Raw genomic sequence first — 26,881 nt, 5'->3', positions numbered from 1 at the left:
TAAATCATAGCTTTAATTAAAAAAAATCAAAGATACAAGAGGGTGATGTTTAAAACTCAGTGGCAGTCGCACGGTCACAGTGGGGCAGAGTGGAATCCAGTCTGGGTGGGCCGGGTTCGACTCGGCAGAACGCTGTGGTTCAGACACTCACGGTTTAACAAAGAAAATAATCTGTTCTGTAACACTGATTGCAAAGGGGCAGTGGGGGGAGGTTTCCAATTGCGAGGCACATCTCTCAATCCCTGCAGCGCTCGGAGGATAGAGGAGTCAGCACAAAGCACAGACCGAGGGAACGTCTGGACTGGACACACGTCTCTCAGACGGCCCGTGCTATCTGGGTCATTCTCCCCCCCTACCTCGTTCAGCACCCCGAACCCCTCAGTCTGTGCCCACAGTTGTCTCAAACTGGTGAAAGAACAAGCAGAGGAAATACACATTTTATCTTTCAAATACAGAGTACACAGTAAGGAGTCGATATACATATCGGTCTCAGGCACGTCCGCTGACGGAGATACACCCGGAGACAACTTGTGGAAGACGAGACACAGTCACCCTTCCTCACAGAGGGATCTCACTTCACCATACAGCTCACCACGTTAGCCTAGGGAGAGAGAAACACAAATACTGTTATTCAGTAACAATAACCCAAAGTAAGGTATTAATTCACACAGAGTCACTGTTTATTCAGCAGGGTGAGGATCACTCACTGTGTAACTGTACAGAGTCACTGTTTATTCAGCAGGGTGAGGATCACTCACTGTGTAACTGTACAGAGTCACTGTTTATTCAGCAGGGTGAGGATCACTCACTGTGTAACTGTACAGAGTCACTGTTTATTCAGCAGGGTGAGGATCACTCACTGTGTAACTGTACAGAGTCACTGTTTATTCAGCAGGGTAAGGATCACTCACTGTGTAACTGTACAGAGTCACTGTTTATTCAGCAGGGTAAGGATCACTCACCGTGTAACTGTACAGAGTCACTGTTTATTCAGCAGGGTAAGGATCGCTCACTGTGTAACTGTACAGAGTCACTGTTTATTCAGCAGGGTAAGGATCGCTCACTGTGTAACTGTACAGAGTCACTGTTTATTCAGCAGGGTAAGGATCGCTCACTGTGTAACTGTACAGAGTCACTGTTTATTCAGCAGGGTAAGGATCGCTCACTGTGTAACTGTACAGAGTCACTGTTTATTCAGCAGGGTAAGGATCGCTCACTGTGTAACTGTACAGAGTCACTGTTTATTCAGCAGGGTAAGGGTCACTCACTGTGTAACTGTACAGAGTCACTGTTTATTCAGCAGGGTAAGGATCACTCACTGTGTAACTGTACAGAGTCACTGTTTATTCAGCAGGGTAAGGGTCACTCGCTGTGTCACTAACTGGCCCTGCATACAAATCCATTCACACTCTCACCTTCATGAACGTGGATAGTGATTTTGATGACATCCCGATCTTTTCCAGATCCTCAATCTGAAATAACACACACATAAGCAAGTTAAAATAGCCAGCTCTAGCTCCTTCTCCCCCCGAACACATTCCCTCTGTGGGTACCATTCCCCTGCAATGTACATTCAAACCCTTCAGCAATCCTGGCTGATTTCCTCCCCCCCCCCCTCTCTCTCTCTAACCCAGGGATCACTGGACAGTGATCAGGAGCAGGAACCCTGGCTGATTTCCCCCCTCTCTCTCTCTAACCCAGGGATCACTGGACAGTGATCAGGAGCAGGAACCCTGGCTGATTTCCTCTACTGAAGAGGCCCAGTTGTTACATGGTGAATAGTGATAAGGATTGGGGAGATTGTGAGATGTTTTGGGGGAACAGTTACCTGTGTGTAGGGTCCATTGTGTTCTCTCCAGCCCATGATCAGCTTGGCTGTTTTGTCCCCGATCCTCTGCAGGGTCTTTAGATCCCTCAGGGACCCAGTGTTGAGGATGTTGAGGATGTAGTCCTTGTGTTTCTGAGCCAGTTCCACATCCACCGTTAGCTCAAACTCATTCTCCACGTTGCTGCCATCCTGCGTACAGACCAGGTCACACATTACAACATAAGGGATGTTATTGCCATAGAGCTGGGGGCGGGGGAGCAACAAAGATTTAGCAGACTTGTTCCAGGGACTCCGGTATGAAGAGAGACTGGGGGAACTGGGTCTGTAATCACCAGGGTCATGAGAGGGGATCTCACTGAAACCTACGGAACGGTGAAAGGGACAGAGGGGACGATATACATTTAGTGAGGCAATGGCCTCGTGATATTATTGATAAACTATTACAGGGGCCTTGGTGAGGCCACACCTAGAGTATTGTGGGCAGTTTTGGTCTCCTTTTCTGACGAAGGATGTTCTTGCTCTCGAGGGAGCACAGTGAAGGGATTACCAGGCTGATTCCGGGGACGGATGTACGAGGAGAGATTGACCAGGTTAGGAATGTTCTCATCTGAACTCCAGCGGATGAGGGGAGGGATCTCATACAGACTTATAAAATTCTAACAGGACTAGACATGGTAGATGCAGGGAGGATGGTCCTGATGGTGGGGGGAGTCCAGAACCAGGGGTCACAGTCTGAGGATTGTGGGGGTAGACCATTTAGGATGGAGGTGAGGAGACATTTCTTCACCCGGTGAGCCTGTGGAATTCATTCCCAGAGGAAGTAGTTGATGCCAAAACATTGAATATAGTGAAGAGGCAGCTGGATATCGCACTCGACAATGAATGGGATCAAAGGTTATGGGGAAAAAGCAGGATTAGGCTATTGGATTGGACGATCAGCCATGATGGTGGAGAGACTGGAAGGGCCAAATGGCCTCCTCCTATCTTCTGTTTCTAGGGTATGGACTGGGTCAGTGCACACAGTTCAGTTTAGTTAGGGCATCATGGTCAGTGCAGGCTTGGAGGGCCGAAGGGCCTGTTCCTGTGCTGTACTGTTCTGTGTAGTCCTGAGAGGGAGTTAGAATGGCTGGTGAAGGTAAGCCTTGTCACTGACACCCAGAGCCCAAAACTCACCTGCCTCTCCTTTCTCTTCACCACAATCACATTCCCCGGTTTAAGCAGCTCACTGTTATCCAAACCTGGAAATGACAGGGCATAGAGTCAGCAGCATCACCAGTACTTGGCACAGAGAGGGAGAGGGAACATGTGCAAGTGTGCATCATGTGCCACCCAGAAAACAAATCCCAACCAAGGTATCCCTCTCTCCACTCACTCAACTGTGATACACCAGAGACCGAGCTCTCTCTGAACTGTGAGACACCAGAGACCGAGCTCTCTCTGAACTGTGAGACACCAGAGACCGAGCTCTCTCTGAACTGTGAGACACCAGAGACAGAGCTCTCTCTCTGAACTGTGAGACACCAGAGACAGAGCTCTCTCTCTGAACTGTGAGACACCAGAGACCGAGCTCTCTCTCTGAACTGTGAGACACCAGAGACAGAGCTCTCTCTCTGAACTGTGAGACACCAGAGACAGAGCTCTCTCTGAACTGTGAGACACCAGAACCAAGCTCTCTCTGAACTGTGAGACACCAGAGACTGAGGTCTCTCTCTCTCTCTCTGAACTGTGAGACACCAGAGACTGAGGTCTCTCTCTCTCTCTCTGAACTGTGAGACACCAGAGACCGAGTTCTCTCTCTCTGGACTGTCAGAGATTGCTGCCCTGGACCCTCAGTGAGTCTGAGTGATGTTACGTACGCTGCAGTGGTGTCACAATGGCCTGTTTCCTCTGTTTAGCTACGGATCCTCTGCGTAAGCCTCCTGGACGCACGTTCTTCAATAGCGTGTCGCTACTGCGGGCCTCATCTGCTCCCCCCTCCTGTGCACTGATGGCTTTCTCCAGCTCCTTCTGTCTCTGTTCCAATTTCTAATCAAACACACAGAGTTTAACGTGCTGTTCAACACACACACACTCTCACATACACACTCTCTCCAACATATATACACACACCCACTCACTCTATCCCACACACAGTCTTTCTCTCTCTCTCTCACACACACACACGTGTGCACATACTCTCTCTCACACACCCCCCTGCTCCCCACCCCATCTCTGGGAACTCCAGGCATGCAGTGGGAACCCAGGCTGATTACCCTCCACCCCATGTCTAGGACCCCCGGGCTGATTACTTACACACCCTCCCGCTCCCAGGGAACCCTGGGCATGCAACAGGAACCTGGTGTGATTACCCTCACACCCCCTTGCTTCCCACCTTGTCTCCAGGAACCCTGGACTGATTACCCCCCCCACCCAACTCCATCTCCGGGAGCCCCCGGGCATGCAGCAGGAACCCGGGCTGATTTACGCACCCCCCCACCCCCCCCGTCCCCTCACCGCACCCCCTGCTGCCCACCCTGTCTCCGGGACCTCCGGGCTGATTTACACCCCCCCCCCCACCAACACCCCCTGTTCCCCACCCCATCTCCAGGACCCCCAGCTGTTTGCCCCCACAGGCTCCCAGACACATTCCCCACTGAGACAGGGACATTGCTCCTTCTGCAGAGGAATTTGCCGTACCTGTATCTGGAGGCGGCTTTCCTCCAGCTTTTTCAGCAGCTGCAGACGTTCCTCTTTGGGGGTACCCAGCAGTGGGGGGCCACTCTTGCCGTACTTTCTCAGCATGTCCTCTAGGTGGGAAAGGCGTTCCATCACATGCGAGTCACAAACCTCCGGGTCATAGTCACCCGGTTTCAGCAAAGGGCTGGAAGCAAGAGACGGATCGAGTCAGCCCGGACGTCCAAATCACCAACTTTCCGACTATAAACCCAACACCCTGGACAATACACCATCCTCCCTCCCCCCTAAACTCAGGTAATGTTCTGGGGGGACCCGGGTTCGAATCCCACCCACTGCAGACAGTGGAATTTGAATTCAATAAAAAATATCTGGAATTAAGAATCTACTGATGACCCGTTAATTGTGGGAAAATCCCATCTGGTTCGCTAATGTCCCTTTAAGGAAGGAAATTGCCATCCTGACACAGTGGGTTAGCACTGCTGCCTCACAGCGCCAGGGAGCCGGGTTCGATTCCTGGCTCGGGTCACTGTCTGTGTGGAGCCTGCACGTTTCTGCACATCGTCCCCATGTCTGCGTGGGTTTCCTCCAGATGTTCCGGTTTCCTCCCACAGTCTGAAAGACGTGCTGGTTAGGGGTGCATTGGGGCTGTGCTAAATTCTTCCTCAGTGTAACCCGAACAGGAGTGTGGCGACTAGAGGAATTTTACAGTAACTTCATTGCGGTGTTAATATAAGCCTTACTTGTGACAAGTAAATAAACTTCATACTTTCATATGTTATGTTTGCTATGTCTTGCTGCAGCTGTACAGGGCACTGGTGAGGCCGCAGCTGGAGTACTGTGTGCAGTTTTGGTCGCCGCACTTACACAAGGATATTTTGGCCTTGGAGGGAGTGCAGAGGAGGTTTACTAGGCTGATACCGGAGTTGAGGGGGTTGAGCTATGAGGAGAGGCTGAATAAACTAGGCTCGTACTAGCTAGAGTTTAGAAGAATGAGGGGAGATCTCATTGAGACATATAAGGTAATGAAGGGGATGGATAGGATAGAGGTAGAGCAATTCTTCCCGCTCAGAAAGGACAGTAGGACTAGGGGGCACAGCCTCAAGATAAAGGGGGGGGCGGTTTAGAACAGAGTTGAGGAGGAACTTCTTCACTCAAAGGGTGGTGAATCTCTGGAATTCTCTGCCCGTTGAAGTGGTGGAGGCTACCTCGCTCAATATTTTTAAGACGCGGGTTGATGGGTTTTTGATAAGCGAGGGGATTAAGGGTTATGGGGAGAGGGCGGGAATGTGGAACTGAGCCACGACAGATCAGCCATGATCTTATTGAATGGCGGGGCAGGCTCGAAGGGCTAGATGGCCTACTCCTGCTCCTATTTCTTATGTTCTTATGTGGTTACCGAGCCACAGCAATGTGGTTGACTCTCAATTGCCCAACAAAGGCAACTAAGGATGGGTAATAAACGCTAGCCAGTGATACCCATATCCCACAGACGAATGAATAAAAATAATCTCTCACAATAATAATCGAAGTACTATTTGCCCTCCTTTTCAGTGACTCATTAACAAGGACACCCAGATCTCTTGCCATTGATGAAATCCTTTGGGATTTTCCTCCCATAGTGGATGACTTTCCACATTATATTCCACCTGCCACATCCTTGCCCACTCACTCAGCCTCAGAGAACAGTACAGCCCTCCCAGCCTGTGCCTCCTCGCATTGCCACCCAGCTGGGTCATTCGCGAGCCTGGAAATGTGACGCTTGGTCCTGCCCCCCGGGTAACAGTTTCTCCTCATTGACATTAAGCAAACCCATTTCAGAGATCTCAATTCAATCTCTGCTCAGAGGAGAGGAGGCTCACTCCCTCCACACAAACAGAGGGCCCTCATCCCGTTACTGTTTGAGAAGGTTCCCCCATACCCTGCCCATCCACCACTCACTGTGCTAATGTAACACACACACACACACTCATTTAAAAGAGAGAGTTTGCTCTTCCATCGCAGGACACTGGGCACCAGGTAGTAACAACTTTACAAAACACAAAGACAACGTTTTCACATCAGGAAATTTTTTTTTTTACAGATGCCCCATAGAAAGCATTCTTTCTGGTTGTATCACAACTTGATCTGGGCTCCTGCTCTGCCCAAGACCGCAAAGAACTACAAAAGGGTGGTGAATGTAGCCCAATCCATCACACAAACCAGCCTCCCATCCATTGACTCTGTCTACACTTCCCGCTGCCTCGGGGAAAAGCAGCCAGTATAATTAAGGACCCCACCTCCCCACGCACCCCGGACATTCTCTCTTCCACCTTCTTCCGTCGGGGAAAAGATACAGAAGTCTGAGGTCACGGACTGACCAACCCAAGAACAGCTTCTTCCCTGCTGCTGTCAGACTTTTGAACGGACCTACCTCGCATTAAGCTGATCTTTCTCTACACCCTCGCTGTGACTGTAACACTACATTCTGCACCCTCTCCTTTCCTGCTCCCCTCTGTACTCTATGAACGGTATGCTTTGTCTGTATTGCGCGCAAGAAACAATACTTTTCACTGTGTCCCAATACACGTGACAATAATAAATGAAATTAAATTAATTGCCCCAAATATAAACACAAATCACAGCACATTATCTGCCCTGTCCCTGCCTGTGCGTACTAGGCCACTTTCTGCTGTGTCAGACCTTGTTACCGAGACAGAGTACAGCCCAGTGACAGCCCACACCCCCAGACCTTGTTACCGAGACAGAGTACAACCCAGTGACACCCCACACCCCCAGATCTTGTTACCGGGACACAGTACAACCCAGTGACACCCCACACCCCCAGATCTTGTTACCGGGACACAGTACAACCCAGTAACACCCCACACCCCCAGATCTTGTTACCGGGACACAGTACAACCCAGTGACACCCCACACCCCCAGATCTTGTTACCGGGACAGAGTACAACCCAGTGACACCCCACACCCCCAGATCTTGTTACCGAGACGCAGTACAACCCAGTGACAGCTCACACCCCCACACCTTGTTACCGGGACAGAGTACAACCCAGTGACACCCCACACCCCCAGACCTTGTTACATAAGAACATAAGAAATAGGAGCAGGAGTCGGCCATCTAGCCCTTCGAGCCTGCCCCGCCATTCAATAAGATCATGGCTGATCTGTCGTGGCTCAGTTCCACTTTCCCGCCCTCTCCCCATAACCCTTAATCCCCTCTCTTATCAAAAACCCATCAACCCACGTCTTAAAAATATTTAGCGAGGCAGCCTCCACCACTTCAACGGGCAGAGAATTCCAGAGATTCACCACCCTTTGAGTGAAGAAGTTCTTCCTCAACTCCGTTCTAAACCGCCCCCCCCCCCTTTATCTTGAGGCTGTGCCCCCTAGTCCTACTGTCCTTTCTGAGCGGGAAGAGTCTCTCCACCTCTATCCTATCCATCCCATTCATCATCTTATACGTCTCAATGAGATCTCCCCTCATTCTTCTAAACTCTAACGAGTACAAGCCTAGTTTATTCAGCCTCTCCTCATAGCTCAACCCCCTCAACTCCGGTATCAGCCTAGTAAACCTCCTCTGCACTCCCTCCAAGGCCAAAATATCTTTGCGCAGGTGCGGCGCCCAAAACTGCACACAGTACTCCAGCTGCGGCCTCACCAATGCCCTATACAGCTGCAGCAAGACCTCCCTACTTTTATATTCAATCCCCCTCGCTATGAAGGCCAGCATCCCATTCCCCTTCCTGACCACCTGCTGCACCTGCAAGCTGGGTTTTTGCGACTCATGCACAAGGACCCCGAGGTCCCTCTGCACCGTCGCCTGCTGCAGTTTTTCGCCACGTAAGTAATAATCCTTCCTACCATTATTCCTACCAAAGTGGACCACCTCGCACTTGCCAACATTAAATTCCATTCGCCAGTTCCTGGCCCATTCGCCCAGCTTATCTAGATCCTTCTGTAGACTCTCCACACCCTCCACACAATTTGCCGTTCCACCAATCTTGGTGTCATCAGCAAATTTCGACACCATACACTCGGTTCCCTCCTCCAGATCATCTATATAAATGGTAAATAGCTGAGGCCCCAGCACCGACCCCTGGGGCACTCCACTAGTCACCAACCGCCAATCCGAATAGCACCCATTAACCCCCACTCTCTGCCTCCTATTTGACAACCAATCCTCTATCCACGCTAACACCCTACCCCCAACTCCATGTCCCCTGACCTTCTGCAATAACCTCTTGTGAGGTACCTTGTCAAACGCCTTCTGAAAATCAAGAAAGACCACATCCATCGGCTCTCCTCTATCCACCGCCCTAGACACATCCTCATAGAACTCCAGTAAATTTGTCAGACACGACTTTCCCTTAACGAAACCGTGCTGCGTCTGCTCTATCAAGCAATTCCCCTCAAGATGCCTTGCTATTTCCTCCTTGATGACGGATTCTAACATTTTACCTACAACAGACGTTAAACTAACCGGCCTATAATTCCCTGCCTTTTGCCTGGCACCCTTCTTAAACAACGGCATAACATTAGCTGTTTTCCAATCTTCTGGCACTCCCCCGGAATCCAGCGACGTTTGGAAAATAACCACCAAGGCATCCACTATCACCTCCGCCATTTCTTTCAGAACCCTCGGATGCATTCCACCTGGTCCTGGGGACTTGTCCACAATCAGTCCCTCCAGTCTGTCGAGCACCGCCTCTCTAGTAACAATAATGTCATTGAGACCCTCCAGTCCTACCACCTTTCCAACTCTAACACCCGGCAAATTATTCACATCCTCCTCCGTGAAGACCGAAACAAAAAAGTTATTCAAGACCTCAGCCATTTCCCCATCCCCTACCACTAAGTCCCCCTTCTCATCCTCTAAGGGTCCAACGTTCACCCTAGCCAGCCTCTTCCTTTTTATATATTTATAAAAACTCTTGCTATCCTTTTATATATTAAGCGCTAGCCCAGCTTCATAGTTTCTCCTACCCTTCTTTATCAAATTCTTTGTCAATCTTTGTTGACATTTAAACCTCTCCCAATCCTCTTCTCGCCCACTACTCTTAGCTACTCTAAACGCCTCCGCTTTTAATTTAACACTTTCCCTTACCTCCTTCGTTATCCACGGCTTATTACCTCTCCTCCTACGGTCCTTTTTGACCATCGGAATAAATTTCTGCTGAGCACCAAGAAAGATCTCCTTAAAGATCCTCCACTGCTCCTCAGCAGACCTACCTTCCAACGCGTTCCCCCAGTCCACATTTGCCAATTCTTCTCTCATCCTAACATACTCCCCTCTTTTCAAACAAAGGACGCATGTCCGGGAACCCACTTTCTCCTCCTCCATCTGCACCAGAAACTCCACCATACAATGATCACTCTCCCCAAGAGGATCCTTCACCACAAGGTCCCTAATTCTACCTGCCTCATTACATAACACCAGATCCAAGATAGCTCGCTCCCTCGTTGGCTCCAACACACACTGTTCAAGGAAACTATCCCGGCAGCATTCCAAGAACTCCTCCTCGAGCCCACCGCGTCCAACATGGGTCGACCAATCAATATGCAGATTGAAATCCCCCATAATTACGGCCGTCCCATTCCTGCACGCCGCACTTATTTGCACGTTAACAGCCCGCCCCACCTCCAGATCATTATTCGGGGGCCTATAGACGACACCCACCAACGTCTTCCTCCCTTTGCTGTTCCTAATCTCCACCCACAACGATTCCACTTTCTGCTCTTTGGCTCCAATATCATCCCTCGCTACCACCCTGATGCTATCCTTAATCAGCAGAGCTACACCCCCCCACTTTTTCCTCCCGCCTATCCTTCCTAAACACTTGATACCCCTGGACATTCAGCTCCCAGTCCCTGTCACCTTGCAGCCACGTCTCTGTAATGGCCACCAGATAATATCCATTTGTGCCGATCTGCGCCACCAGCTCATCCACTTTATTCCGAATGCTTCGTGCATTCAGATAAAGTGACTTCATCCCAGCCTTCACCTGGACCCTATTTGCCGGAACGCCACCAACCATACTCACGCCCCCTACTCCCTTTATTATTGGGACATCCTCAGCCTCTTCCCTTACCTGTACCATCTCCTTGACTTTAGGCCTCGTAATGTCACCTACCCTCACACCCTCCCCCCACTAATTAGTTTAAAGCCCTGTCTACAGTCCTCTTTACACGATTCGCCAGGACTCTGGTCCCAGCACGGTTTAGACCAACCCCATCCCGTCCGAACAGGTCCCACCTACCCCAATACTGATGCCAATGCCCCATAAATGCAAACCCATTCCTCCCACACCAATCCCTGAGCCACCCATTCACTTCCTTAATCCTATCAACACTACGCCCGTCTGCACTCGGTTCAGGTAGTAGCCCAGAGATAACCACCTTGTCGGTTCTACTTTTTAATTCCATTCCCAGCTTTTCATACTCCCTCCCCAGATCCTCAGTTCGCATTTTGCCTACGTCGTTGGCACCCACATGTACCACAACGACCGGATTCTCACCCTCCCACTCCAGGTTCCTCTGCAGCCCGGATGCGAATACAGCCCGGATGCGAATACAGCCCAGTGACAGCCCACACCCCCAGACCTTGTTACCAGGACAGAATACAGCGTGACAGCCCACACCAGCAGCACGTTCCTATTGTCACCTTATTGCCAATTCCTCGGATCCAGTGCTGTGCTCTGACTCCTCCGATTTCAGTATCTTGGCTGGTCGTTGGGAACTTGCTGGATGATCAAGGCTGGATCGCTTCAGAGGACGCACGCCTGAACAAGGGAAGGATTCAGATACATATTCAATGTCGCAGTCTGTCAGTGTGTAATCACTGTCAACATTACACGTAGTCTGTCCCAGTGTATAGACCCCTCAGCCTGTGTTATATCGTGTGTGTGTGTGTAATCTCTCTCTCCCCTCACTGTGTTATATTGTGTGTGTGTATAATCTCTCTCTCCCCTCACTGTGTTATATTGTGTGTGTGTGTGTAATCTCTCTCTCCCCTCACTGTGTTATATTGTGTGTGTGTGTAATCTCTCTCTCTCTCCCTCACTGTGTTATATTGTGTGTGTGTGTAATCTCTCTCTCTCCCTCACTGTGTTATATTGTGTGTGTGTGTGTAATCTCTCTCTCTCTCCCTCACTGTGTTATATTGTGTGTGTGTGTAATCTCTCTCTCTCTCCCTCACTGTGTTATATTGTATGTGTGTGTAATCTCTCTCTCTCCCTCACTGTGTTATATTGTGTGTGTGTGTGTAATCTCTCTCTCTCTCCCTCACTGTGTTATATTGTGTGTGTGTGTGTAATCTCTCTCTCTCTCCCTCACTGTGTTATATTGTGTGTGTGTATATAATCTCTCTCTCCCCTCACTGTGTTATATTGTGTGTGTGTGTGTAATCTCTCTCTCTCTCCCTCACTGTGTTATATTGTGTGTGTGTAATCTCTCTCTCTCCCCACACTGTGTTATATTGTGTGTGTGTGTGTGTAATCTCTCTCTCTCCCCTCACTGTGTTATATTGTGTGTGTGTGTGTAATCTCTCTCTCTCTCCCTCACTGTGTTATATTGTGTGTGTGTATATAATCTCTCTCTCCCCTCACTGTGTTATATTGTGTGTGTGTGTGTAATCTCTCTCTCTCTCCCTCACTGTGTTATATTGTGTGTGTGTATATAATCTTTCTCTCCCCTCACTGTGTTATATTGTGTGTGTGTAATCTCTCTCTCTCCCCTCACTGTGTTATATTGTGTGTGTGTATAATCTCTCTCTCCCCTCACTGTGTTATATTGTGTGTGTGTGTAATCTCTCTCTCCCCTCACTGTGTTATATTGTGTGTGTGTAATCTCTCTCTCTCCCTCACTGTGTTATATTGTGTGTGTGTATAATCTCTCTCTCCCCTCACTGTGTTATATTGTGTGTGTGTGTAATCTCTCTCTCCCCTCACTGTGTTATATTGTGTGTGTGTGTAATCTCTCTCTCTCTCTCCCCTCACTGTGTTATATTGTGTGTGTGTAATCTCTCTCTCTCCCCACACTGTGTTATATTGTGTGTGTGTGTGTGTAATCTCTCTCTCTCCCCTCACTGTGTTATATTGTGTGTGTGTGTGTAATCTCTCTCTCTCTCCCTCACTGTGTTATATTGTGTGTGTGTATATAATCTCTCTCTCCCCTCACTGTGTTATATTGTGTGTGTGTGTGTAATCTCTCTCTCTCTCCCTCACTGTGTTATATTGTGTGTGTGTATATAATCTCTCTCTCCCCTCACTGTGTTATATTGTGTGTGTGTAATCTCTCTCTCTCCCCTCACTGTGTTATATTGTGTGTGTGTATAATCTCTCTCTCCCCTCACTGTGTTATATTGTGTGTGTGTGTAATCTCTCTCTCTCTCTCCCCTCACTGTGTTATATTGTGTGTGTGTAATCTCTCTCTCTCCCCACACTGTGTTATATTGTGTGTGTGTGTGTGTGTAATCTCTCTCTCTCCCCTCACTGTGTTATATTGTGTGTGTGTAATCTCTCTCTCTCCCCTCACTGTGTTATATTGCGTGTGTGTGTAATCTCTCTCTCTCCCCTCACTGTGTTATATTGTGTGTGTGTAATCTCTCTCTCTCCCCACACTGTGTTATATTGTGTGTGTGTGTGTAATCTCTCTCTCTCTCCCCTCACTGTGTTATATTGTGTGTGTGTAATCTCTCTCTCTCTCCCCTCACTGTGTTATATTGTGTGTGTGTAATCTCTCTCTCTCCCCTCACTGTGTTATATTGTGTGTGTGTGTGTAATCTCTCTCTCTCCCCTCACTGTGTTATATTGTGTGTGTAATCTCTCTCTCTCCCCTCACTGTGTTATATTGTGTGTGTGTGTGTGTGTAATCTCTCTCTCTCCCCTCACTGTGTTATATTGTGTGTGTGTGTGTAATCTCTCTCTCTCCCCTCACTGTGTTATATTGTGTGTGTAATCTCTCTCTCTCCCCTCACTGTGTTATATTGTGTGTGTAATCTCTCTCTCTCCCCTCACTGTGTTATATTGTGTGTGTGTATAATCTCTCTCTCCCCTCACTGTGTTATATTGTGTGTGTGTAATCCCTCCCTCTCCCCTCATTGTGTTATATTGTGTGTGTGTGTGTGTGTAATCTCTCTCTCTCCCCTCACTGTGTTATATTGTGTGTGTGTGTAATCTCTCTCTCTCCCCTCACTGTTATATTGTGTGTGTGTGTGTAATCTCTCTCTCTCCCCTCACTGTGTTATATTGTGTGTGCGTATAATCTCTCTCTCCCCTCACTGTGTTATATTGTGTGTGTGTATAATCTCTCTCTCTCCCTCACTGTGTTATATTGTGTGTGTAATCTCTCTCTCTCCCCTCACTGTGTTATATTGTGTGTGTGTGTGTGTAATCTCTCTCTCTCCCCTCACTGTGTTATATTGTGTGTGTGTGTGTAATCTCTCTCTCTCCCCTCACTGTGTTATATTGTGTGTGTAATCTCTCTCTCTCCCCTCACTGTGTTATATTGTGTGTGTGTGTGTGTAATCTCTCTCTCTCCCCTCACTGTGTTATATTGTGTGTGTGTGTGTAATCTCTCTCTCTCCCCTCACTGTGTTATATTGTGTGTGTAATCTCTCTCTCTCCCCTCACTGTGTTATATTGTGTGTGTGTATAATCTCTCTCTCCCCTCACTGTGTTATATTGTGTGTGTGTAATCCCTCCCTCTCCCCTCATTGTGTTATATTGTGTGTGTGTGTGTAATCTCTCTCTCTCCCCTCACTGTGTTATATTGTGTGTGTGTGTAATCTCTCTCTCTCCCCTCACTGTGTTATAGCGTGTGTGTGTGTAATCTCTCTCTCCCCTCACTGTGTTATAGCGTGTGTGTGTAATCTCTCTCTCCCTTCATTGTGTTATAGTGTGTGTGTGTGTATAATCTCTCTGCTCTCCCCTCTCCCTGTGTTGTACAGTAATCATTGTCACATTACAGTTAATTTCAATGTAACAGGATATTGGGACAGATATCTGCTCATCTATGAGCAGACAGATGGGTGGCACGGTGGCAGTGGTTCTCACTGCTGCCTCACAGCACCAGGGACCCAGGTTCAAATCCTGGCTTGGCTGGAGTCTGCATGTTCTCCCTCTGTCTGTGTGGGTTTCCTCCAGGTGCTCCGGTTTCCTCCCAGTCCGAAAGACGTGCTGGTTAGCTGGATTGGCCGTGCTAAATTCTCCCTCAGTGTAACCCGAACAGGCGCCGGAGTGTGGCGACTAGAGGATTTTCACAGTAACTTCTTTGTGGTGTTAATGTAAGCCTTACATGTGGTATTAATAAATGAACTTTAACTTTGCTTTTTATTTATAGCAGGGCAGACTCTTACCTATAGGCTGGATAGTCTCCTGTGTGAAGGGTCGATTCACCACGAGCTTGGACTTTGCTGCAAAGTTCAGTGCAGTGAGAGTATTGAAGTAGTGTTTATACTCAGGAGCGATGTTTGTGATCATTACGCTGTGGGCCGTCCCACCCAGAGAATCCTGGCAGCAAAGAGAAACGGATATCAACACGGAGGCAGCATTCCCAGCGCAGACGGCAGAGCTGGATCCCCCTCCCCCTCTGAGAACTCACACCCCCCCAAAGAGAAACGGATATCGATATGGAGGCAGCATTCCCAGTGCAGACAGCGGAGCTGGATCCCCCTCCCCCTCTGAGAACTAACACCCCCCCCAAAGAAGAGGGCCTTGCCTTATCTGTTGACGTGTGTGTGAAGTGATGCGAGCCACTCTTCAGCTAGCGATTAAATACAGAATAAATCCCTGACGCACTCTCTAAAACAATTTATTTCTCTAACTAGCAGAAAGCAAATTAAACAAACTATTAACCAACCCAATAAACCCCTTCTAACTATTCCCCAATAAAACAAGATTCCTATAAATACAATTCTCATGCATTAACAAAAATAAAATTCAGTCACTCTGTAAATTACAACCAGGTTTTGTCTTCTGGAACATTCAGGGTTTCTCTGCTGATTCTTCTATCTGGAGTTTCCTTTCTTCTTTGGTACCTTTGCTACCTAGATAGCGTTTTCTCTAAGATATAGTTGAAGCTACAGGAGCCAGCAGTTGTCTCTCTCTCTCTGAGAAAGAGAGAGAGAGAGCTGTTAACTCTGGCAGGTGACTGTTACTCTCCCTCTTTGTCCTACTGTCCCCCTTCTTTTATACCCGTGATGACATATCAATATTTCCCACAATAGGATTGGTTACCAAAACAGTCAGATTTAAATTTGATAGATTCTTGGTATCTAAGTGCCTGATTCAAACTGATTGGCTCAATTCAAAAGTCGGTTGTCTTGGTAACACTGCTGCTTGGCCGTTTGATATAAATGTTTCATTCTGGGCTCTCTGTGTACTTGTGTTATAAATCTCTAGGCACAGAAAAAGCATCAGCTTTGGAAGAGGCCACAAAAAGCTCCCCCGAGCATTTTACTATTTGACAAACACCAAATTCTAACTTCCTACCTCCCAATCATGGGATTTCCTACTCCTAATTACATCAATGGCAGAATCTCTAGCAGTATTGATATGCAGAGGGATCTGGGTGTACACGTACACGGGTCACTGAAAGTGGCAATGCAGGTGGAGAAGGTAGTCAAGAAGGCATATGGCATGCTTGCCTTCATCGGCCGGGGCACTGAGTTTAAAAATTGGCAAGTCACGTTGCAGCTTTATAGAACCTTAGTGAGGCCGCACTTGGAATATAGTGTTCAATTCTGGGTCACCCACACTACCAGAAGGATGTGGAGGCTTTGGAGAGGGTTACAGAAAAGATTTACCAGGATGTTGCTGGTATGGAGGGTATTAGCTTTGGAGAGGTTGGAGAAACTTGGTTTGTTCTCACTGGAACGATGGAGGTTGAGGGGAGACCTGATAGAAGTCTACAAGATTATGAGGGGCATGGACAGAGTGGATAGTCAGAAGCTTTCTCTTAGGGTAGAAAAGTCAAGTACTTGGGGGCAGAGGTTTAAGGTGCATGAGGAGATGGGCGAGGCAAGTTTTTTTTCCACACAGAAGGTGGTGAGTGTCTTGAACGCACTGCCCGAGGTGGTGGTGGGAGCAGGTACAATTGCGGCATTAAGGGGCATCTAGACGAATACGTGAATAGGATGGGAATGGAAGGATACGGACTCCGTAAGTGTATACTGTTTTAATTTAGGCAGGCATCATGATCGGTGCAAGCTTGGAGCGCCGAAGGGTCTGTTCCTGTGCTGTACCATTCTTTGTACTCTACCCAACTTTGCAACAATACAGAGACACTAAACCCAGATTCAGGAATGTCAGCATCCAAACACTGAGGGAAGGAGTGTTGCTCGGTCAGGATGCTGTCCTGGTTAGTGTGCAGCATTCCAACCTGTTGCTGGCCTCCTCCCTCCCTTTACATCAAGCAGTTTGCTTGTAATTGTACTGTCAGCAACTGAGCATAAAACCCTCCCATCCTCTGAGGCAAGTGCACACGTGCACGCACTCTGATTCGACAAAGAGGGCCGAGGAACTGGGCTAGGCCACAGTCCCAGATCCTACATCCCAATCATGCGACTCAGCCAATGTTGTCTACCCGATACGCTGCAGGAAAGGATGTCCCGCGGCATGGTACATTGGGGAGACAATGCAGATGCTACGACAACGGATGAATGAACACCGCTCAACAATCACCAGGCGAGACTGTTCCCTTCCTGTTGGGGAACACTTCAGCGGTCACGGGCATTCGGCCTCTGATCTTCGGGTAAACGTTCTCCAAGGCAGCCTTCACGACACACGAAAGCGCAGAGTCGCTGAGCAGCGATTGATAGCCAAGTTCCGCACACATGAGGACGGCCTCAACCGGGATCTTGGGTTCATGTCACACTATCTGTAACCCCCACGACTTGCCTGGGCTTGCAAAACTTCACTTACTGTACGTCTGGAGACAATACACATCTCTTTAACCTGTGCTTAACCCTCTCTCCACTCACATTGTCTGTACCTTTAAGACTTGATTAGCTGTAAAGACTCGCAATCCAACCATTAGTTTGTAAATTGAGTTTGTATCTTTGTATGCCCTGTTTGTGAACACAACTCCTCACTCACCCGATGAAGGAGCAGCACTCTGAAAGCTCGTGCTACCAAATAAACCCGCTGGACTTTAGCCTGGTGTTGTGAGGCTTCCTACAGGATGAAAGGCCCTACAGACACCATAGGGAGAGGAAGAAAGGTCCCTCCTGCTGCTAGCCTGAGCAGACAGGTACTGGATGGAGAAAGCCTGGTGTCAGCAGTTTAGTGAGGGTTACCTGTAGCAGACGGGTCAGCTTGCTGTCCCTGTAGGGAATCCTGCACAGCCCCTGGTTTAAGGCATCCACCACTTTGCTGAGTACAAAGAGGGAGGTGTTAATGGCTCCACTCTCCTTTAACCTGGGAAATACAGGATAAAGCAGTGTCAGTATAGCCTTGGAGAAGGATACGGGAGGCCAGCACAGTAACACCACCCCCCCATTGTCAGAGTGCACCGCTGCTGCTGTACCCACCGAATGCCCTGGTTCCCGGTTCTCCGGTTATCCTCGGAGCCTGCCAGGTCAATCAGGTAGAGTTTCCCAGTCAGCTGTCTGAACGGAGACACTTTCTCCAATTTCACCACCTGGAACAGACAAACCATCAGAAAACAGAGAGAGAAACAGGGCAAAGGGGCGTTTCACCTCACCATCCACCCCCATCCCAAACTCAGCAAGGGAGTATGTTAGATGCAGACACAGAGAGAGAGTGAGAGAGAAAGACAGACAGACAGAGACACAGAGAGAGAGAGAGAGAGGGAGGGAGAGAGAAAAAGGCATAGAGATATGCAAAGAGAAACAGGGCAAAGGGGCGTTTCACCTCACCATCCACCCCCATCCCAAACTCAGCGAGGGGGTACATTACACAGACACAGACAGAGAGTGAGAGAGAAAGACAGACACAGAGAGAGAGAGAGGGAGGGAGGGAGGGAGAAAAAGGCATAGAGATACGCAGAGGGAAACAGGGCAAAGGGGTGTTTCACCTCAACACCCACCCCCATCCCAAATAGCGAGGGAGTACATTACACAGACACAGAGAGAGAGTGAGAGAGAAAGACAGAGAGAGAGAGAAAGAGAGAGAGAGAGAGAGAAAGGCATAGAGATATGCAGAGAGAAACAGTGCAAAGGGACATTTCACCTCACCATCCACCCCCATCCCAAACTCAGCGAGGGAGTACATTACACACAGACACAGAGAGACAATGAGAGAGAAAGACAGAGAGAGAGAGAAAGAGAGAGAAAGGCATAGAGATACGCAGAGGGAAACAAGGCAAAGGGGTGTTTCACCTCAACACCCACCCCCATCCCAAATAGCGAGGGAGTACATTACACACAGCACCGGTGGAGAGTGTGAGGAGGTGTCTCACTCCAATCAAAACTCAGTGAGGGACACACACACACACAGAGGGATGAGGGATTAGTATCCTTGTACCTTGATCAGCAGCACGGAGTGGCTACGACTGGAGCGACAGTTTAGTTTGGTGCTGGCTGTGGTACGTTTCTCTGTAGCTGGCAGGAAGAATTGCTCAAACTCCGCAAAGCTGCTGATGGGCTGCTGCGTTAGGTTGGGGATGAAGATATTTTTATCTCGGTCCTCTCGTATCGGCAGGTCCTGGTGTCTGGTCTCCAGCAGATCCAGTACCTGAGACAAAGGGGCAACATGAGTACTTTTACAATTACTGATCCTGGGAATGTGAAGGTGGGGGCAAGGACCAGCATTTCCAGTGCATTCCAAATTGTCCAGAAAGAGAGAGAGTGCACGCATGCACGAGAGGGAGCAAAAGAGGGAGAGAGAGAGGGAGCAAGAGAAAGAAAAAGAGAGAGGAAGCGAGAGAGAGAGAGAGGGAGCAAGAGAGAAAAAGAGAGAGGAAGCGAGAGAGAGAGGGAGCAAGAGAGAGAAAAAGAGAGAGGAAGCGAGAGAGAGAGAGAGACAGAGAGGGAGCAAGAGAGAGAAAGAGAAAAAGGGAGCGAGAGAGAGAGGGAGCAAGAGAGAGAGAGCACATGTGACAGGAAACAAGAGAGAGTGAGGGGGCAAGTGAGAGAGAGCACAAGAGGGAGAAAGAGAGAGCAAGAGAGAGTGAGTGAGAGAAAATGAGAGAGTGTGAGAGTGAAGGAGAGAGACAGAGAGAGAGAGAGAGACACAGAGGGGGAGCAAGAGAAACAGAGAGAGAGAGAGAGAGCACATGAGAGGAAGCAAGAGAGAGAGAGAGAGACAGTGAGAGTGCGAGAAGAGAGAGGTGAGCTGTAGCCCTAAACTCAGTCCAGGGTCACTGGTCTATTTTAGAATCAGTCACAGTGCCGTGGGACTGAGTTGTTGCTGTTTCAAAGAGGTGATATCCCAGTGGTATTATCACTAGACTATTAACCCAGAAACTCAGCTAATGTTCTGGGGGACCTGGCTTCGAATCCTGCCCACGGCAGACAGTGGAAATTGAATTCAATAAAAACTATCTGGAATTAAGAATCTCCTGATGACCCACTGTGGGAAAAACCCATCTGGTTCACTGATGTCCCTTTAGGGAAGGAAATCTGCCGTCCTTACCCCGGTCTGGCCTACATGTGACTCCAGAGCCACAGCAATGTGTGGGTGACTCTCAACAGCTCCTCCAAGGGCAACCAGGGATGGGCAATAAATACTGCACCCACCCAGAGACACCCATGTCCCCACGGATGGGTAAGAAAATCACATGTGGGCCAGAGCAGGAGAGGACAGCAGATTTCCTTCCCTAAGGAACTGAGTGAACCAGCTGGGTGTTTAATGCTAATCTGGCAGTTTCATGGTCCCCATTGTGCTGTCCAGTGTGATAAGCCTTTCAATCAGGGGAAGTGCCTCACTTCGAGGGACTAAGAACATTCTGGAAGGTGGTGTTTTTGTCTTCAGGAGTTAACGCAAGGATTCTGGTTGCTGCTGTTTGCAACATTCGACGTGAAAGGTTAATGAAAGGATTTGGAAACTGGGGATGGGATCTGTTGACTGTGGTGGACTGTTTACAGGAGAGGCAGATGGCAGGTTCTGTCTTCCAGGAGAAAAGGGCTTGCCCAGAAAACTGTCCTTTAAGAGCTGGTTGGAAGGAAAAGAGGACACCAGCTCCTGAGGTTCTGGGCCCAGTCCCAAAGCAGAGAAACTATAACACGCAAAGGACAACCGAGACTGATGCACAGGTAAAGGCCAGTGTTTGCTTGGGTACTTGCCGGTCACACATGGTTCAGTCAAGGTCTTGAACTTTGGTATTTTCCTGTAAGATAACTTATTGTTGGTTGACTGGGTGCTTATTGGTTGTGTGGGCACAAAGAACCCCAAGTTGTCTTTTGTTTTTTGACCGGAGTGGATCCATATGCTGGTAACATTTTGGTTTTGGATTTGTCATGGGGCCATGCTTGGGCCTGGCCCAGACCAAAAGGGGGAGTGAAGTAGGGAAAAGGATGAATGCATTTTGTACCTGAAGGGAAAGGGTTAATGAATTTTGTACCTAGAATATAACCCTTCCTCATGACTGATCTCCTTAAGCTTCTACTGTTCCTGGCAGTAATATAAGTTATTTGTTCATGTTAAAGTATGTGAAACTTTTATAACAGCTGATCGTTAAATGTGACTGTTATTTACAAAGTCTACAAAATCTTACCTGTTTGCATTAGTGGGAATTGTTACACAGATGGTAGTTTACGATACCGGCTTTTAACAGCTGCTAATGGGAGATCACGGTACCGGCTTTTAACAGGAAGAGTCCTGCTGGGACAGCCACGATCGCACAAGTAACTTCAAAGACAGGGATGTCGGTACTGCTGCAGAAGGGGTTTCCTGTGTCCTGACTGCAGGACTGTAATTCCTGATTAACTCTGGGGCTAGATCATGACCCAGGAAGGAAGAACTGAAGGTCTGACAGGAATTGGAACTTTGAATTGTGATTCCTGCTGGAGCTCATAATGTATAAATACCCACTTGTGTTTGTGTTGTATGAGAAGTCTGGTAAGCCTTAATCGGAGCCAGTTTCTCCCCAAAGCTTTGGAATAAACCCACTGTATTTTGGCTCAATAACAGTCTTTGAGGTATTATTTTACCTACAACATGCTGTATCCAGCTGGCTGTCCGATACAGTTAATGTTTTGACACCAATTACTTCCTGTGAGAATGAATTCCACAGGCTCGCCGGGTGAAGAAATGTCTCCTCACCTCCGTCTTAAATGGTCTATCCCCAATCCTCAAACCGCCTAGTTGCAGACTTCCCCGCCACCATCGGGAACATCCTCCCTGCATCTACCCTGTCTAGTCCTGTTAGAATTTTCTAAGTGCCTATGAGATTTCCCCCCCCCCAATTCATCTGAACCCCAATGAAAATAATCCTAACCTAGTCAGTCAATCTCTCCTCATACGTCAGTCCTGCCATCCCCAGGACCTGCCTGGTAAACCCTTCGCCGCACTCCCTCGAGAGCAAGAACATCCTTCCTCAGAAAAGGAGACCAAAACTGCACACAATACTCTCGGTGTGACCTCACCAAGGCTCTGTATAAATTGCAACATCACATCCCTCTGCTCCTGTACTCAAAACCTCTCACAATGAAGACCAACATACCATTTGCCTTCTTTACCGCCTGCTGCACCTGCGTGCTTACCTTCAGTGACTGGTACACAAGGACACCCAGATCCCTCTGCACACTCCCCTCTCCCAATTTACACCCATTCAAGTGGGAATCTGCCTTCTTGTTTTTGCTTCCAAAGTGAATAAATAACCTCACACTTATCCAAATTAAATTGCATCTGCCATTGATTAGCCCACTCACCCAATCTATCCAGATCATTCTGAAGGAACTCTGCATCCTCGTCACAGTTCACCTTCCCACCCAACTTGGTATCATCTGCAATCTGCTGTAACGGTTACGCTCGGAATCATCTGTCTTACCTTCTCCTGGTAGATCTCCAGATAAGACATGGTGATGGCGAATGACCAGGAGGGGCCATTCAGCTGGTCGCTCTGCTCCCGGCTCATGCGGAAGATGTCGAGAAGGGCACGGGGAACGACCCCGGGCTGCTCAGGACTGCCGAGCATGGTGTGGGTCTTACCTACGATCAAGGAAAACAGAGAGTCAGCGGGCCAACATCCACAAGCAGAGGCTGGATAGAGAGTGGACACTCGCTGGACACTCACCTGCACCCGTGGGACCATAGGCAAAGACGCTGGCATTCTGACCATTCAGGACGTGAGAAAGGATGGGTTTGACTGACCCCATGTAGACTTCCTGCTGGGAAGAGTCATCACCATAAAACGCATCAAACCTGGGAGACAGAAGGAGCTGGGTTAGAGAATGGAATACAACTGGGAAGAGGGGCTAATCAGAGAGATCATTCAGCCCGTCAATTCTACACTGTCCAACAGTAATAGACAGGAGTGTACCCCAGTGTTATACAGCGACAGACCCGTCCCCACCAGTACTGTACCCCAGTGTTATACAGAGACAGACCCATCCCCACCGGCACTGTACCCCAGTGTTATACAGCGACAGGCCCGTCCCCACCAGTACTGTACCCCAGTGTTATACAGTGACAGACCCATCCCCACCGGCACTGTACCCCAGTGTTATACAGTGACAGACCCGTCCCCACCAGTACTGTACCCCAGTGTTATACAGCAACAGACCCGTCCCCACCGGCACTGTACCCCAGTATTATACAGCAACAGACCCGTCCCCACCAGTACTGTACCCCAGTGTTATACAGCAACAGACCCGTCCCCACCAGTACTGTACCCCAGTGTTATAGAGACAGACCCATCCCCACCGGCACTGTACCCATGTTATACAGCGACGGACCCGTCCCCACTGGCACTGTACCCCAGTGTTATACAGCAAACGACCCGTCCCCACCAGTATTGTACCCCAGTGTTATACAGCGACAGACCCACCCCCACCAGTATTGTACCCCAGTGTTATACAGCGACAGACCCACCCCCACCAGTACTGTACCCCAGTGTTATACAGCGAACGACCCGTCCCCACCAGTACTGTACCACAGTGCAATACAGTGACAGACCCACCCCCACCAGTACTGTACCCCAGTGTTATACAGCGACAGACCCGTCCCCCCCAGTACCATACCCCAGTGTTATACAACGACAGACCTATCCCCACCAGTACTGTACCCCAGTGTTATACAGTGACAGACCAGTCCCCACCAGTACTGTACCCCAGTGTTATACAGTGACAGACCCATCCCCACCGGCACTGTACCCTAGTGTTATACACTGACAGACCCGTCCCCACCAGTACTGTATCCCAGTGTTATACAGTGACAGACCCGTCCCCACCAGTACTGTACCCCGGTGTTATACAGCGACAGACCCGTCCCCACCGGTACTGTACCCCGGTGTTATACAGCGACAGACCCGTCCCCACCAGTACTGTACCCCGGTGTTATACAGCGACAGACCTGTCGCCACCGGCACTGTACCTCAGTGTTATACAGCGACCTGTCCCTACCAGTACTGTACCCCAGGAGGATCAGGAGTGATGGGGTGGGGGGGATTGTGTGGGGAGGGGTGGGTAACAGGGGAGTTCGAGTCCCCTCCCAGCCGCACCTACCCATCTCCCCAACCTAGCTCCCTCACCGGTAGTTCGTGGACTCAGTGCGGGATGTGGGGAGCGATTGGGAATAACAGTCCCACCCTCAGCTCCCTCACTGGTAGTGCATGGACTCACTGCAGATCGTGGGGGTAATAGAGGGGGGGTTTGATTCCCTCCGAGACGCATGACCCCACGCCCCTGCCCCCGCTCCCCACCTCCCCGAATCCCCAGCTCCCTCACTGATAGTGCATGGACTCCGTGCGGTTCCTCCAATTGGCGATCTCCAGCGAGCGGGTGTCGACACCCCGGACGCACGCGCCCTGCCCCTGCCCGTCCTCGGCCGCCTGGTAGGGGCGTAACCGCACCGCCACCCGCACTGGGCGGCTAGCCGGCTTCCGGGGGGCACTGGCAGCCTGGGGATCCACAGAGACGCTGGGCCGGCTGGACATGGTCACCTGCGGGAGAGAGAGAGAGAGAGAATCGTCATGAATATCAGAGAGGCAGTAGCTGGGCAGCATCGTAGCATGGGAGGGCAAGCGCCGCGACGTCCCGGGGACGGCGCCGCAGGGAGTGCCGCGACGCCCCAGGGCCGGTGCCGCAGGGAGGGCCGTGACGCCCCGGGGCCGGCGGCAGAGGAAGAGACGCGCTGCCCCGGGACAAGCGCCAGAGGGAGCGACGCGCCACCCCGAGGAGAGCGCCAGAGGAAGCGACGCGCCGCCCCGAGGAGAGCGCCAGAGGAAGCGACGCGCCGCCCCGAGGGCAGCGCCAGAGGGAGCGACGCGCCGCCCCGAGGAGAGCGCCAGAGGGAGCGACGCGCCGCCCCGAGGAGAGCGCCAGAGGGAGCGACGCGCCGCCCCGAGGAGAGCGCCAGAGGGAGCGACGCGCCGCCCCGAGGAGAGCGCCAGAGGGAGCGACGCGCCGCCCCGAGGAGAGCGCCAGAGGGAGCGACGCGCCGCCCCGAGGAGAGCGCCAGAGGAAGCGACGCGCCGCCCCGAGGAGAGCGCCAGAGGAAGCGACGCGCCGCCCCTGGGGAGAGCGCCAGAGGAAGCGACACGCCGCCCCGAGGAGAGCGCCAGAGGAAGCGACGCGCCGCCCCTGGGGAGAGCGCCAGAGGAAGCGACACGCCGCCCCGAGGAGAGCGCCAGAGGAAGCGACGCGCCGCCCCTGGGGAGAGCGCCAGAGGAAGCGACGCGCCGCCCCGAGGAGAGCGCCAGAGGGAGCGACACGCCGCCCCGAGGAGAGCGCCAGAGGGAGCGACACGCCGCCCCGAGGAGAGCGCCAGAGGGAGCGACACGCCGCCCCGAGGAGAGCGCCAGAGGAAGCGACACGCCGCCCCGAGGAGAGCGCCAGAGGAAGCGACACGCCGCCCCGGGGAGAGCGCCAGAGGAAGCGACGCGCTGTTGTGAGGGGGGGGGGGGGGTGGGGGTTACTGTGCTGAGGGGGTGTCGCTCTGTCGAGTGGGGGGGTGGTGCAGCTTTCTCTCTTACCCTCTGTGTCTCCCTCCGTCTCTGGGCCTCTGTCTCTGGGTCTGTGCCTCTCTCTCTGTCAGGGTCTCTGTCTCCCTCTCTGTCAGGGTCTCTGTCTCCCTCTCTGTCAGGGTCTCTGTCTCCCTCTCTGTCTGGGTCTCTGTCTCCCTCTCTGTCTGGGTCTCTGTCTCCCTCTCTGTCAGGGTCTCTGTCTCCCTCTCTGTCTGGGTCTCTGTCTCCCTCTCTGTCTGGGTCTCTGTCTCGGCCTCTGGCAGCCACTCCGCGTCCTCGGCCCCAACGGACAACCGATTCAAATCTGGCGCTCTCTCCCCGCCCCCACGCCGCGCACACACCCCCATTGGACCACCGCCCCGTCAATCACCGCGCTCTGCCAATCAGAGTCCCGTCCCGCCTCCCACCCGCACCCGATTGGATCGGCGCGCCGTCCATCTACTACATCCCCTCCTCCCGTCAACATCCGCGGCCAATGGGCGTCGAGCTCTCTCCTCCCGCCCCCTCCTCCCCCTCCCGCTACGCCAATCGTCACCCGGCCTCGCTCTTGGCCAACCCCCATTTTATTGGTCCAGACGGCCGTCAATCAACAGTCCCCGCCCCTCCATGTCCAATCGTGTTCCAGCTTATCTGAATCACCCTCACATTCTATTGGAGCAGGCACCTGTCAATCAGCCCTATCGACAATCGTCGCCCGGCAACGCTGTCCCCCCCCCATGTGCTATTGCATCAGCCGACCGTCAGTCAGCCAGTCCTGAAGCCAATCTGAACCATTCGTAAGACCGAGCACCCGCCTCCGCATTCCATTGGACCGGACCGCCGTCAATCACCTCGCCCCTCCGCCTTCACATTCTATTGGGCTAGCCGCCTGTCAATCAGCCATTGCAGTCCCCAATCTGCCCAATCTTCGACGAGCCCTAGGCGTTCGTTTCCCCCTTCTGTTGGGCCAGTCGCCCGTCAATCATACGTCATCTTACCCGTTAACCAATCAGCGGCCAGTACGCCTGCCAGCCTCACATCCCATTGGGTGAGCACCTGTCAATCAACAGTTGCCCGCCTCCTACGCGCCGCCTTTCATTCTCCCGCCTACGCCTCGAAAACCGTTTCCGATTGGCCTGCCATTCACCCACCGCCAATCAGCGTCCCGCTCATTCCGCCAAACCCGGGCCCCATTGGACAAACTGCCTGTCAATTATCCGCCCCCTCCTGTCCAGGCGCCGCTCCCCATTTGTCCACCCGCTGCTCCAGGCCAGGGTGTGATTGGGCAGCACCCCTGTCAATCAACGGCCCGCTTCA

General features: G+C 50.8%; 1 protein-coding gene across 1 annotated transcript; it reads right to left on the bottom strand.

Moving 5' to 3' along the window:
- kif22 (kinesin family member 22) lies at positions 1-25,623 on the bottom strand. Its single transcript, XM_080184714.1, has 15 exons — positions 25,595-25,623; positions 24,348-24,562; positions 22,697-22,824; positions 22,451-22,611; positions 18,985-19,194; positions 18,030-18,139; positions 17,796-17,916; positions 14,856-15,009; positions 11,163-11,280; positions 4,505-4,688; positions 3,685-3,853; positions 3,002-3,066; positions 1,829-2,017; positions 1,416-1,472; positions 1-601 (listed from the first exon to the last, which is right to left on the bottom strand). The coding sequence occupies exons 2-15, from the start codon at positions 24,554-24,556 to the stop codon at positions 572-574; spliced, it is 1,905 nt and encodes a 634-aa protein (XP_080040840.1). The 5' UTR covers positions 24,557-24,562; positions 25,595-25,623; the 3' UTR covers positions 1-571.
- Positions 25,624-26,881: the final 1,258 nt, after the last annotated feature.

The sequence above is a fragment of the Carcharhinus amblyrhynchos genome, unplaced genomic scaffold (genome assembly GCF_965287045.1).
Source record: "Carcharhinus amblyrhynchos unplaced genomic scaffold, sCarAmb.v2.hapA scaffold_888, whole genome shotgun sequence".
Taxonomy (NCBI): domain Eukaryota; kingdom Metazoa; phylum Chordata; class Chondrichthyes; order Carcharhiniformes; family Carcharhinidae; genus Carcharhinus; species Carcharhinus amblyrhynchos.
This window is presented reverse-complemented; position numbering and strand designations above follow the sequence as displayed.